The sequence below is a fragment of the Atheta coriaria genome, unplaced genomic scaffold, assembly GCF_025399875.1.
Source record: "Atheta coriaria isolate IRGN ID8LTWV9N9 unplaced genomic scaffold, Caltech_Dcor_3.1 hic_scaffold_14_pilon, whole genome shotgun sequence".
Classification (NCBI taxonomy): domain Eukaryota; kingdom Metazoa; phylum Arthropoda; class Insecta; order Coleoptera; family Staphylinidae; genus Dalotia; species Dalotia coriaria.
In genome coordinates, this window is record NW_027045456.1 from 729,425 (window position 1) to 744,343 (window position 14,919).

The window sequence follows — 14,919 nt, forward strand, 5'->3', positions numbered from 1 at the left end:
GCAGGTGTCATACTATAAAAATCAATAAATCGAGATTATCTTAGTTCAAGGTAGCGACATCTAACGAGAAACAGCTCCACTTAACAACTATTTGCTTCTTCCATACAGTTCGACGGCTTTACCTTACAGACAACTGGTTTGAAGCTACAAAATAAATATTTATTTGTATAAAATATAAAATGTAATAATTCAGTAATGCACAGAAGCACATTAAATTAGGTTCCAATTTGGGCACACAATCCTTAATATAATCAAAGATATTTTTATAACAAATACATATACAATAACGTTATAATATAAAATAGATCCATCCATTTAACTCAATGCGAACTCATCGAACGCGATTTCCTGTCTTAAAATCCCAACAAGAATCGCTTCTGCCGATACAACCTTCACTTTACTTTTCAAGTAGGTTGCATACTTGGATTGGTGCGCAGCATCACCGACAACAATAAAATTGTCGTTTGCTGGTTTGCGAGTGACCACTTTGCCGCCATTTGCCTCAATTCCACCTTTGATTACATCCACCGATAAAGTAGTAACTAACAAAAATTGAATGCCCGCGAATATCTTGGAGCGCTTACTCATTTCCAATGTCTGTCCAATTTTGAACTTCCACATTTTCTCAGCATCAGGATCTTTAATTAGGTAGTCCCACGGATCTAGGAAAGCGTGCGCTTTCTTACACTCCATCAACCACTCTGGAGAGCAGATTGGTATTGATCTACCAATTGCAGACAATAGTTTCAACGTACGTTGCACTTTCTCCGTAACCAGAACAGTGCTTTGGGCAATTTTCTCCACAATTGAACCACCTAGGGACCGAACAATTTGCTTAAGTTTTGGATCATCCAACATCGTGAAAATAACCTTCGGTTTCGTAACTCGTTTGCTCCGCTCTGGTGACATAGTTACTTCCTCTTTAATTTTCGAAGATCGACTCACTTTCTTAATATCAGATTTAATTTCTTTCTTCTTTAAGTCTTCCTCATCAGTAATCACGAGTTTAATTTGTTTCTCTGGAACAGTTATAATTATTCGTTTGTCCTCCTTCTCACTATCTGAAGAATTATTCTGGTGACTACGAGTTGATTTAGATTTCTCGTGATTTTCCTTGTAATTAACACTCTTCTTAGCACGGGTACTTGCACGAACGTTTGTTGGTGGCCTACCCCTTGTTTTCTTTGTAACAACTTTACACTCTTCATCCGAATCATCAGAACTTTCTTCGAATCTGACACTACCGCGTGTTTGCCGCGTATTTCTTTTAGTGGTGTTAGTTTTCGCCGTGGCTTTTGTTTTTTTAATACATGCCTTTGGAGTTTCCGTCGATTTAATTTCCTTTTTATCGTCGTCCGTAAGATCGATCGTCTTAACAGGTTCCGGGGTGGGCATGGAGCACATAGTTTCTTCATCCAGTAACTTCCGCTTTTTTTTCCTCGCTGCAGTAGTGTCGAATGTCTTATCCCCTGCCAATGTCTGATCTTCCACTGTTTTGGAATCTTTCGAAATATCAATGTGCTCCATTGCTACCATTGGGATTGTGTCTGCCAAACATTCAACCTCAACATTAGATACCGAATGTTCACTTTCATCTAGCACATCAGTTGCAATTTGCTTCTTAATCATAGACAACTTGGAAGATACTTTGCCGTTTACGCTATTTTCAATCATGGTAGAACTTGCTTTCCCGAAAAAGTCTAAAATCGACTTATTTCTATTCGTTTCCAAATTTGTTACATCCATTTCTTTGATAGTGGATTTTCGACTATTATCTACTTCAGGCGTATCAATACTTTTCAGTTTGCTTGTTGTTTTCGCTTTTGGAGTCTCCGAAGTTTTAGCTCGTTTTGATTGGCCATTAACGTCGAATTCATCACTTGAGCGTTTTGTTCCTCCTCCAGTTAAACTACTGATAACATCTTGAGTGGAACATGTTTCTATTAAACTTGCTAAAGGATTTGTTGGCCTTGAGCTATCCGCCGTCGATAGGGTAACATTTTGCGTTTCAAACAAGACTTCCAGTTGACTTTCAATTTCTTGAACTCTTTTCATAACTGGATGTGGTTCACTAATGACGCTATCATTATCATTGCGCATTATCGGTTGAGTGGGAGATTCAAAATCAGTTTCTTCTTCTATGTGTGGCACTGGAACCGTTTTAGCTGCTTGTATTATAGGCTGCGTTGGGGCCTCAAAATCAATATCATCTTTTTCTTGTTCTGCACAAAGTGCAGGAGCTTCTAATGGTTGTGTGGGGGCATCAAAATCATCATCATTCAAGTTCTGCGTTTCAGCGTTAAAAACGTTATCACACACTTTCTGAGTTGGTGCATCAAAATCAAAATTCTCTGATTGAGTAAGTTTGCTGGTATTACCCGAATTTCGTGATCCTTTTTTTGACTTTGCAAATTCCGCAACAGGTTGAGTAGGCATGCAAAATACTTCACTCTCGTTATCAAAAGTCAACGCATTACATTCAGAAGCAATAATTGGTTGAGTAGGTGCCGAAAAATCTACATCTTCATCAACCATACCATTTTGAACCACACCTGGCTTAGTTTTAAGTATAGGCTGTGTGGGAGCGTCAAAATCAACATCATCGCACACATCTTGAGTGGCAGGTATTAAATCGGACGAATTTAAGCCAACTGACGACCGAGTTCGTTTACAAATTGGTTGAGTTGGGACAAGAAAGTCAGTTGATTCTGTATCGCGAACAACATTAGAATTGACCTTTTGTACAACAAATTCTTGAGATTCATTATCAAATGATTTCCTGGGTGTATCATGTAGAGATTCATTTGGCATATTATCCTTTTCTCCTACAGTGCTGTCGTTTATAACTGATTCATCTTTTTCTGTTGTACTTATTTGCAAAGCAGAAATATCACCGGATTCACATAATTCCTGAACACGACTTAATCCTAACTTGTAAGCAACATCACTAGGCCGTGAAAATGAAGCATCCTGAGTGGCTGGTATGTAATCAAGACTTGCGTTACCAATCGATTTTCTTGCTACAAATGAATCCTCACAATCTGATAGCACAGAATTCTCTATAGTTTTAGGTTCTGTGATCTTAGTTTCTACTTCCTCTCCAGCACTGTCTTCAGAATCACTGATGATGAATCGACTTCTCCGCACGCTAGACCTAACTTTCTGTTTAACAATGCCTTCATCATCAGATTCGGGTAAAATCTTAGCTGATTCCGCAATTGCTTCTTTTTCAGAATTTTCGATTTTGTTTCTTTCATTTAGTATTCTAGCATATGCGTTAATAGTTTCTAAAGTAGAATTACCCATTCCTGCTAAGAAATCAATAGATTCATCACTGCCATATCCATCATTAGGTAAAATCTCCGATTCCTCAAGCACTTCTTCATCAGATTTTGCTCCAGTTATACTTTTTTCCTTTGTTGATTTAGCAAATTCCTTGAGCAACTCTAAAGTAGACTGAGTCATACCTGCCTTTAAACCTACAGAAACATTACTATTATTCCCATTATCATTATCTTTAATATAATCAAAGATATTTTTATAACAAATACATATACAATAACGTTATAATATAAAATAGATCCATCCATTTAACTCAATGCGAACTCATCGAACGCGATTTCCTGTCTTAAAATCCCAGCAAGAATCGCTTCTGCCGATACAACCTTCACTTTACTTTTCAAGTAGGTTGCATACTTGGATTGGTGAGCAGCATCACCGACAACAATAAAATTGTCGTTTGCTGGTTTGCGAGTGACCACTTTGCCGCCATTTGCCTCAATTCCACCTTTGATTAGATCCGCCGATAGAGTAGTAACTAACAAAAATTGAATGCCCGCAAATATCTTGGAGCGCTTACTCATTTCCAACGTGTGTCCAATTTTGAACTTCCACATTTTCTCAGCATCAGGATCTTTAATTAGGTAGTCCCACGGATCTAGAAAAGCGTGCGCTTTCTTACACTCCATCAACCACTCGGGAGAACAGATTGGTATTGATCTACCAATTGCGGACAATAGTTTCAACGAACATTGCACTTTCTTCGTAACCAGAACAGTGCTTTGGGCAATTTTCTTCACAATTGAACCACCTAGGGACCGAACAATTTGCTTAAGTTTTGGATCATCCAACCTCGTGAAAATAACCTTCGGTTTCGTAACTCGTTTGCCCCGCTCTGGTGACATAGTTACTTCCCCTTTAATTTTCGAAGATCGACTCACTTTCTTAATATTAGATTTAATATCTTTCTTCTTGAAGTCCTCCTCATCAGTAATCACGAGTTTAATTTGTTTCTCTGGAACTGTTATAATTATACGTTTGTCCTCCTTCTCACTATCTGAAGAATTATCCTTTTCCTTGTAATTAACACTCTTCTTAGCACGGGTGCTTGCACGAACGTTTGTTGGTGGCCTACCCCTTGTTTTCTTTGTAACAACTTTACACTCTTCATCCGAATCATCAGAACTTTCTTCGAATCTGACACTACCGCGAGTTTGTCGCGTGTTTCTCTTTGTGGTGTTTGCTTTTGCCGTGGTTTTTGTTTTTTTAATACATGCCTTTGGAGCTTCCTCCGATTCAATTTTATTTTTATCGCCGTCCGTAAGATCGATCGTCTTAACAGGTTCCGGGGTGGGCATGGAACACATAGTTTCTTCATCCAGAAACTTCCGCTTTTTTTTCCTCGCTGCAGTAGTGTCTAATGTCTTATCCCCTGTCAATGTCTGATCTACTACTATCTGGGAATGTTTCGAAATATCAGTGTTATCCATAGCTACCATTGGAATTGTGTCTGCCAAACATTCAACCTCAACATTCGATACCGAATGTTCACTTTCATCTAGCACATCCGTGGCAATATGCTTCTTAATCATAGACAACTTAGAAGATACTTTGCCATTTATGGTACTATCAATCATGGTAGAACTTGCTTTCCCGAAAAAGTCTAAAATCGACTTATTTCTATTCGCATCAACATTTGTTACATCAATTTCTTTGATGGAGGATTTTCGACTATTATCTACTTCAGGTGTGTCAATACTTTTCAGTTTGCTTGTTGAGTTCGCTTTTGGCGTTGCTGAAGTTTTAAGTCGTTTTGATCGGCCATTAACGTCGAATTCATCACTTGAGCGTTTTGTTCCACCTCCAGTTAAACTGCTGATAACATCTTGAGTTGAACATGTTTCGATTAAACTTGCCAAAGGATTTGTTGGTCTTGAGCCATCTGCCGTGGATAGGGTGACATTTTGCGTTTCAAACCAGACTTCCAGTTGACTTTCAATTTCTTGAACTCTTTTCATAACTGGATGTGGTTCATTAATAACAATATCATTATCATTGCGCATTATCGGTTGAGTGGGAGATTCAAAATCAGTTTCTTCTTCTACGTGTGGCACTGGAACCGTTTTAACTGGTTGTATGATAGGCTGCGTTGGGGCCTCAAAATCAATATCATCTTTTTCTTGTTCTGTACAAAGTGCAGCAGCATCTAATGGTTGTGTGGGGGAATCAAAATCCACATCATCGCACACATCTTGAGTGGCAGGTATTAAATCGGACGAATTTAAGCCAACTGACGATCGAGTTCGTTTACAAATTGGTTGAGTTGGAGCAATAAAATCAACTGATTCTGTATCGCTGTCGTTTATAACTGATTCATCTTTTTCTGTTGTACTTATTTGCAAAGCAGAAATATCACCGGATTCACATAATTCCTGATCACTAGTCCGTGAAAATGAAGCATCCTGAGTGGCTGGTATGTAATCAAGACTTGCGTTACCAATCGATTTTCTTGTTATAAATGAATCTTCGCAATCGGATATCACAGAATTCTCTATAGTTTTAGGTTCTGGGATCTTAGTTTCTACTTCCTCGCCAGCACTGTCTTCAGAATCACTGATGATGAATCGACTTCTCCGCACGCTAGACCTACCTTTCTGTTTAACAACACCTTCATCATCAGATTCGGGTAAAATCTTAGCTGATTCTGCTTTTACAATTTCTTCTGTTATTTCATTTTCCGGAACATTAGTCAAAGGTAATGATGGCAGAGTAGTTGATGTTTCAAGACCTATTTCATTAATAGGAATATTTGTGGATTCCTCATCAATAGAATTTGGGGCACCACCATTCAGATCTAACTTATCACCAGATGGTTCCATTGCAATTTCAACATGTTGAGTATTTCCAGCAAAAAATTGAGAATCCACAATGGCACTTACAACAGAACATCTCTTAGTGACCACTTGTGCGGGTGCCTCATTGATACTTGGAACAGTTACCATCAACTGGGTTTCAGCTTCATCTATACTTTCCTCTGGAGCTGCAGGTTTATTCTTCCCAATCATGGAATCATTAATCATTTGTGTATCAATGACCATCTTTGATAAGTCATCATCCATGTCATCACTGAACATAGCTTTTGTTTTGTCAACCATTTCCACTTGTGTGCTGGCTTCATAAAAACCTTCCTCTCTCTGTGTATTTTGAGACTCATATTGTGGAGTATATATTTGTGATGAATTTTTATCATGTATCTTCTTGTACTTTCCAATAAATTGTGGAGTGAATTCAATTTCACTGCCTTCTTCCAGCAGATACATTTGAAATGGTGATAGGTTGGTACCATTAAGTTTAGTGCCATTTGTGGAGTTAACATCAGAGATATAGTGGGCATCATTGATAATAGTAAAGATAGCATGTTGTTGACTTGCAACCTAAAATATCCAGCTTTAGAAGATAATAACATGCCTAAATATTTATTTACTCACTAGGTCTTTTAAAATTACTACTGCGTGCTTGCTTCGTCCAACAATATTTATGCCCTCGTAGATGAAGATGTTTTTGTTTCCGATTTGGAGAATTCCCCGCTAGAATTTAAATTTATGTAAGGTTATTTTAACGGATTTTCATAATTATCAATGCGCACTTACTCTTGTTCGCCGTGAATGATTCATCTTGTTACGGTGATGTAAATAAAATCCATTAACAAATGATTATAGTATATTTCGTATGTTATTTTAAATTGGTTTCACCATTTTAGTTTAATTACAAATTATTGTTTGTGGCCTTCGTACTGGCAGTGACTTCGCGACTGGTTGAGAAAAATGTGACGCAGTGCTGCTGCTTTGTTTTGGAGTTGATCTGACAGAGGTCGCAACAATTCCAGTGTTTAATTTTGTTTTTATTTATTGTTTTTAGTCTTTATTTTGTTAAGAAAACGATCAAGACTTGTGCAATATTAATTATTACTCAATTATTTAAGATATATTTTAAATAGTTTTAGTCAATAATCATATTCTTTTGTATAATAGTGTGTTTCAGGAATATTGCAAGCTTTTCAAAATTGATTTACATTTTACTACAAATTACAATCCCAGATCAAATTCACCGATAGAGCGTTTTCATTCCACCATTCTTGAAAAAATCAGGATTGCAAAGCTCAAAAATAATTTTGGTCCAAGTATTGAGCCTTGTGGCACACCTGCTTGTATTGTTCGTTCTGTCGACTGGACTTCGTTAATTTTAACATACAGTTTTCTATTCTTAAGGTATGAATTGATCAGTAGTATTAGGTCTGTGGGTAATTTTAGTTGTATCATTTTAAATATAAGCCCGTCCAGCCAAACTGTGTCGAAAGCTTTATATCTGTCACAATTCGCGATATTTGGTGAGTCGTTGCATGTCCTTTACGGAAACCAAATTGTTCTTTATTAAGACTATCATTCTTTGAGAGTAGTTGGTCGAGTTTATTGTGAATAATGTGTTCAGTTAGTTTACCTAGCGTGTTCAATAAGCTAATTGGTCGGTAACTACCAGGATCATGTTTGTTTTTATTGGGTTTTAGGAAAGGGATCACTTCGGCAATTTTCCACATGCTGGGAAAATGGTGCAGTCTAAACGCAGCATTGATAATAAGTGCTATGTGTACAATTACTTTCTTTGGAAGGTTTTGGTCCTGGAGCTTTTGTCGCGGGCAGTTTTTTGATAATTTGTTTTATTGCGTTTGGCGTGGTTTCGGTTTATTTCGATACCTTGCGATTGGCCGCCACGAAGTTGTTTACCTGTTCCGTCACGTTTTGTTGTTCTTTTGTCAGAGTCGGGTCTGCCGCGCATACTGATGCGTATTGGTCAGCTAGTATTTCGGCCTTGTCTTTGTCATTATGTGCATGTGAAGATGTTAGATTTATTTTCAATGGTGCCACGCCTGCCGCTTTTGGTTTGGTCGACTTAACGACTCGCCAAAAGGAATTGTTGGCTGTTTTTAGGGAGCCTAAAAGATCTGACCAATGTGAGTTTGTATCTTGTGTGATTGCATCTTTAATTTCTGTATTTAGTTGTCTGAATAATTCATAGTCACGTGGATTTCTATACTTTTGAAATTGTCTACGAGTGTAGTTCCGTGCTTTGATTTTGTTAATAATTTCCGGTGGTAGTCTATCAGATTTGAATTTATGTACTTGTTTTCGTTTGATTGAGGTTCTCATAGTGGATTGGATGCGCTCTGTTAAAAGCAGCACTTCGGTTTCTAGCTGTTTTATTGATGTACCTAATAGAAGTTAGTAAAATTGTGATTTCATTTAGGACTCTACGGAAATTAGCCCAATTTGCGTGGTTATAGTCCCACCTACTTACAAACGAAATGCTACTCTTGTATGAGCCTAATGTAAGTTTTATTGGAAGATGATCGGAATTTAGGTCATTTAAAATATCAATGTCACATGTTATGTTTTTTGTTATTGCAAGGTCTAGTGTTGAGGGTTGTTGTCCGTCGGATGGAAAGTGGGTTGGTTGGTCAGGGTAGAGAATGCAAGCGTTGTTATTATTAATGTAATTTTCTAGGATTCGGCCATTTTGGTTAGAATTTGGGCAATTCCAAAGCATACTTTTTGCGTTAAGACCTCCAACAATTATATGTTTCTAGGGGTCATGCAAAATGATGTCAAGGTCTTGGGGTTTGATTACTTGATTAGGGGGATTGTACCATGCTGTCAGAACGATGTCATTGCAAATTTGAATTTGTATTAATTCTAGATGACTTAGTCTATTGTCAGGTGAGTCCATGTGTGTAATGTCATTCCTGATTAGAATCGCAATTCCCCCACCATGAGAGTCGCGATCTTTTCTAATTATGCGGTAATTCCTTTTATGGCTTTTATTAATTTTTGTCTCGTTAATTGCCATAATTTGCACATTATTGTTCTTTAAAAAGTGTTTTAATTCTGTTAGTTTTCCTAGGATACCGTTTGGTGTTCCAATGATAGATTATGAGCTTATGGTCCATTTATGTTTGACGTAAAAGTATGAAAATTTCAAATTTTTCTTGCATTGTCTTAGCGAGGCGTAGTAGTTTTTGGATTTAGCTCCTAACCAAAAGAGAGCATATTGCTGCAACATCTACTAATCTGTGTAATATTTTGATTTCTGCCCGGCCACTGATTGTATTCGTCTAATTTACCCGCTGTATCGCCGTGTTAGTCGTGCTGGATGGTACATGGCTGCCTCTGTATGAGTGCGGCTCCTTTATTGCGTTCGCGTAGCTTTGTTGTGTTGAAGTAGCTGGTGTCGTGCGCCGCAGTAGATGTTGAAGGTATAGGTCGGCGGCTGTCGTTGGAAAAGCCTCGTTGATCTTGCACATCTGGTAAGGGTAGCTCTCGCCTCATCTGCAATGTTGCTGGCATTTCCTCTGGCTTTTCTCTCTGTTCACGTCTTCTTTGGAGAGCTGTCTCGTAAACTTCACATTTCGTGGAATTTGCTGTGGTCCCCACCGCAGTTCACGCATTTTGCAGGTTCGTCTCTGCTTTTGGTGCACAGGTATGTTGCATGGTTTTCCCCACACTTGAGGCATGCGAATGCGCTATTACAATTCGTGGTTGCATGGCCCCATTCTTGACACCTTTTACATTGCCGTATTTCTCGATTTGATTTCTATGGCGCCCATTTGATTCGTGTATGCCCCAAGAGGCAATGTTCTTTGTTTAGCTTTTTAATAGCGTAGTTTTCATTAAAAATTACTAAGTAAATTGGTGCTCTGGTGTTTTTCAATCGAGATATTCTGTCAATATTGAGCTCGATTTTTAATTCTGCAAGCAGCTCATCCGTGCTTGAGTCTGTCTCTAGGTCATAGATTACTCTTGCCGATTTTCTTTCATTTTTTGGAGTAAATGAGTGGTAGCTCAATTTGGCGTCTTGAAGATATTGTATTAACTTTAGTCTGTCTGATTCTACTTTACAGAAGACTAAAGTACGCTCATTTTTCGTTTTTATTGTGAAATTGTTTTGGCCAATTACGCCAATGATAATATTGATGAATTCAGTGTATGATTTTGGTTTCGAGCGTATCACTATGGGTGGCGGTATTACCTTTTTCTTTTGGTGATTTTCTGTTGCTTTATCCATCTTTTCAACTTCCTCATCATCGACGCTTAGAACGTCGAATTGATTTTGAGTTCCCACACTGTAAGTTGTTAATTGTTCCTGAAGTCTTTGAATAGTTGCTGGGTCACATGTTGCGGTTTCGACAGTCGAAAGTTTCCGCTTTAGAGCTCGGCTAGATCCTTCTTCTGGATCCGGTTCGTCGATAGCCATCTTGGCAATTTTCACTAATTTTTCATTCACCATTGTCACAATGTTTTTACTCACTATGTTTTTCGTTTCTTTCGTATTTGGGACACGAGTCTCCGTGGCGCATTGTAACGTTCGTACTTGTTTTTTAGTCTTAATGTTCACTTTTAGATATTCACTCAAACACTGTCCACAGCGAGGGCTGGCCTGAGTACGACCTTGAACGCGTGGCGAGCGAAGCTTAACACGTCCGTACCACTTGAGGGTTCGAACGAGAATTCAACGTGGTATGGCCGTTGCCTGTTAGTATAGTATTAATATAGAAATTTAAAAACAAATTCGTCCTTGAAATCTTTAAGAAACTTGCAGTTCTACTTCGCCTATTCTTTTGTACTTAAAATACAAACTTGCAAGTCCCTGACACGCCCACAGGGTGTTCTGCATGTTGTTGGTGCATGGTCATATACGCAACCTTACACGGCTTTCCTTCTCTTGGTTTGTCCTCGGACCATCTTTTGTTTTCAACCTTCTACTCTAACTCAGTTCAGAGTAGTTTGCTGACCAGTAATAATAATGTGCTATGGGAAACCCAATTGTTCCCCAAGATTTTCCTTTTCTTGTTGTTATCAGCCAGTTCATTGGAGATTCGTATACTTTTATTATCATGTCTTCATCATTCACAATATATCGATCTATATAATTACATGCGATATCTAGCCACTCTTTCATGCTGTATGGTGAATCATCAGGGTTGTATCTAGTTAGTTTTGTGGGAATTTTCACATATTCCAACACATATTCCAATATTCCCAAAATCGATAACTTTCCAGTCATATCTTCAAGTACTTCACTTTATCTCTTTACTGCTTAATCGTAGGAGTCTTAATCGTGGGAATCTTCAATCCCAAATATTCCCAACATCCAAACTCTTCTACCCTTACTCAGTACCCCTACGAGAAGTTTCTTAAGATGGGAGATCAGAGAAGGAAGTAAAACAGTTCATCAACACAGTTCATCTAACATCGGCGCATAAGACAGTTTATCATGATCGACCGCTCAAGACAGTTTATCCCGATCGACCGCGCGAATCACAACACTCAGTTAAGCCAGTTTACCAACAACAGACATTTCGTTAACTTGTGCATATTTTAACATAGTGTCTTTTTGTTAATAGAAACTTATATCATTTTACTACAACCGGTGGACTCTATTAATTATAACACCACCGCGCAAAGGAACACACTTCACTCACAGTTTAAAATAAGGCAGTTTACTTACAAGTAAATCTGAAGCAATCGGCTGGTTGATATTGTTTGTTTGACTCTTCAACAACTTGAAAAGTCGGTCAATCACTTCTTGTTGCTGTGGCTGATAGTGCAGGAATTGTTCGGACTGAAAACTCATTGATGGCTCGTTCTCTCGCTGTTTATTAATTCTTGCTTTGCTGACGCTGCTCTCCAGAACTTTATCGGGTATGGTGTTAATATGCTCAATTTCCGCTGTCGCGCTTTCTTCAACTCCATCAACTTCATTATCACTCTCATTCATTTTACTTTATTTCACTGTTCTAGTTTTGCAAAATAGTTTTGGTAGAAAAAATTTCAAATTAAGGCGTTTTGGATACAACTTTTACTACTTTTATTTAATTGTGAACGGTTTATAACGAATGCCGGAACACGAGTGTGTGTTGTTTTTTAGGAGACGAATGACCACGACGTAAGTCGCTGACATAAACAGAAAAACCCCCCATCGGTGATGTGACTTCATGCCCACAGTGTGCTTCCGCCCATAGACTTTGAGGAAGCCCGGCGCCGTTTATAATGGCGCAACTCATCTCAACAATGGTTCGATTCTGTCTTTCGACTTGACCCAATTGTTGTGGTCAACTTTAATGCTGATTATGTGGTGTCGCATAATCTTCTGCATCTCACCACTCTTAAATTGGCAGGCATTATCAGACCTCATACGTCTTACCTCGTGCCCAGTTGCTTTAAATTCTGCAAACACATCTTGCACTGCAGCAACAATCTCAGCCTTTGATTTTAATGGCTTTACAAAAACCGTAACCGAATAATCACCAACAAAGACTGTCATCACGATTGCACCACCGAATGATCTGCAAGGCATAGGACCGCAAATGTCAAAATAAATTAACTCACCAGGATATATTGTCCGTTGCTCATTTTCGTCAAACGGCTTCTGCATTTGTTTTGCCCACAAATTTCACCGAACTCCTCCGCTTTGCTCCCACTGGTCGTTGACTTTGTTGCCATCATACCGATGACGAGCCGAACCTTTGACAAACTCCCAGACAGAACCGTAATTTACGTGACCCAGACGGTTATGCCACACTTGAAGGGTTGCTAGTTGTTCGGCAAGATGGGCACTTGCATCCACTTGAACGAAGTCAATTTCGTACAAGTTGTTTGCCTGCCGATGCCCCGTCGCGATCGTTTTTCCATTCTGTTGCATGATCAACGAATCTTCCGGGAATCCGATATCTACTTTCATCTTCGTTGCAGCACCCAACGACAAAAGACTTTGACCCAGCATTGGAATGTAAAGCACATCTAAAGTATAGCAATACCAGGCCACCTGATTTCGAAACCACTTCAATATCGCCCCAACCCTTCGCATAAATACTGTCTTCGTTTCCAACTCTGACACAAAATTGCCCATCCTTCAGTTCTTGAAACGAAATAAACAACGCACGTTCAAACATCTTGTGATGCGTAGCTCCGCTATCGCCAATCCATGTGCTATCTCTAACCGAAGAGTTGCACACTGCATTTACAGAATCTGCATGCGCTAACATCAACGTTGCACCCCGTGACGAGTCAACTCCCGAAGCTTGATTCGACTGCGCCAGATCATTTCAGCGAATTGGACACTTGTCCGCATAGTGGCCAACCTTCTTGCACTTGAAACAGCGCACTGTGCGTTTCTTTGCTTTTCCACCTTTTTGTCCATCTTCCCTCAAATCTAATTTTGAGTAGAGAGCATCACCTATATCGTGATCTTGGCGTACTTCACAGCCAGTGCGTGTTGCTTCCAGAAGAAGTAACTGTTTCCGCAGTTTTTCGAAGTTTAGCAGTTGGTCTGATGCCGCTAAGAGATAGTGTTGTTCTCGGATAGAACTAAATCTTGATGGAAAATCATTTACAAGTTTATCGACACGATTATCGACAGTTCTGCACAATAACCGACTGATTCTCGCTGACCGTTAGCGCATGCAAAACCCGACCCAACAAATATTTATTTGTCTCCATTTTTGCCTCGTATAATGATTTAATTGTGTCCCAAATTTCCAGTGATTCCGCCATTTCTTAGCTTCCTTTGCATGCGTCCTCGAATTCGGGCATGGCCCAGCTCCAGACACAATATCGAACACACCGACACTCTCCGAGCACGATGTGACTTCGTAAGGCACAAGAATAATACCAGAAGTCTGAGTAAACCGTTCTTATGTCCACAACACACAATTTTTTAAAAATACACGCAGCCAGTCGTTTTTACACTGGGCCCATGTTGCTTAGTTTTACATAAAGCACTACCCCCGACAAAGTAACGAACCTAACTGACTTACTAACAGAACACAAAGTGGCTGGGAAGCCACTAAGCGACTTGGCGTGGGCTGTACAGCGCCACCAGTGGAAGAGCGCCAAACTCAACAATAATTTTTACAATTTGTTGGTACACGCTAATGCAGATATTAATATACTTGATAGCAAAGAAACCTTAAATAATTTGGGATTAGCTAAGTAAAGCTAAGTAAACACTTACTGTACGCTATACCCTCACAATATCGCCAAAACGATATTTTTACTAAACCATTGCAAGTCAATGCAAGTATTTGTCAAGCCTGATGTGGATAGCTATTTCGACCATTAGAGTCTCATCAGCACACCTACTGGCTTGACAAATACTGCATTGACCTGCCATGGCTTATAGTGTTTACTTAGCTTTACTTAGCTTATACTCACCCTCTCGTACTACCATTGTATTTCAATAATTTGGGATTACTTCAAATATACTTACGTGATACTGTGTGAGCTGAATTATCTTGGTGAACATTATGTCTGAATTTGAATATGTTAAAGAAGTACGTGCTCACTCACTATTACAATGAGCTTTATCAGGATTAATTTCTACAAATAATCTATAGAAAAGCAGAGAAATAATTATGTGATAATGACTGCCAATAATAGGTTTAATTTAACAGAAACATAAGTGATACAATCAAAATATAGTTTCTTTTTAAATGAACTAAACAAGTGGAAACAGTAGTGTTTTTCTTATTTTCGAATTTGTTAACTATTGATGGTTTTCATTAGATCTCTTTTGAAAATTTTTTATAAC

At 38.7% G+C, this 14,919-nt stretch overlaps 2 protein-coding genes across 2 annotated transcripts; both read right to left on the bottom strand.

The window, feature by feature from the left end:
- Nucleotides 1–137: 137 nt before the first annotated feature.
- Nucleotides 138–3,511, bottom strand: LOC135801935 (mediator of DNA damage checkpoint protein 1-like). Its single transcript, XM_065315467.1, has one exon. The coding sequence runs from the start codon at nucleotides 3,463–3,465 to the stop codon at nucleotides 316–318; it is 3,150 nt and encodes a 1,049-aa protein (XP_065171539.1). The 5' UTR covers nucleotides 3,466–3,511; the 3' UTR covers nucleotides 138–315.
- Nucleotides 3,512–3,519: 8 nt separating this feature from the next.
- On the bottom strand, nucleotides 3,520–9,238 carry LOC135801934 (mediator of DNA damage checkpoint protein 1-like). Its single transcript, XM_065315465.1, has 3 exons — nucleotides 6,930–9,238; nucleotides 6,768–6,866; nucleotides 3,520–6,713 (listed from the first exon to the last, which is right to left on the bottom strand). Exons 1-3 carry the CDS (start codon nucleotides 6,951–6,953, stop codon nucleotides 3,591–3,593), a joined length of 3,246 nt encoding a protein of 1,081 aa, XP_065171537.1. The 5' UTR covers nucleotides 6,954–9,238; the 3' UTR covers nucleotides 3,520–3,590.
- Between the last annotated feature and the right edge of the window lie 5,681 nt (nucleotides 9,239–14,919).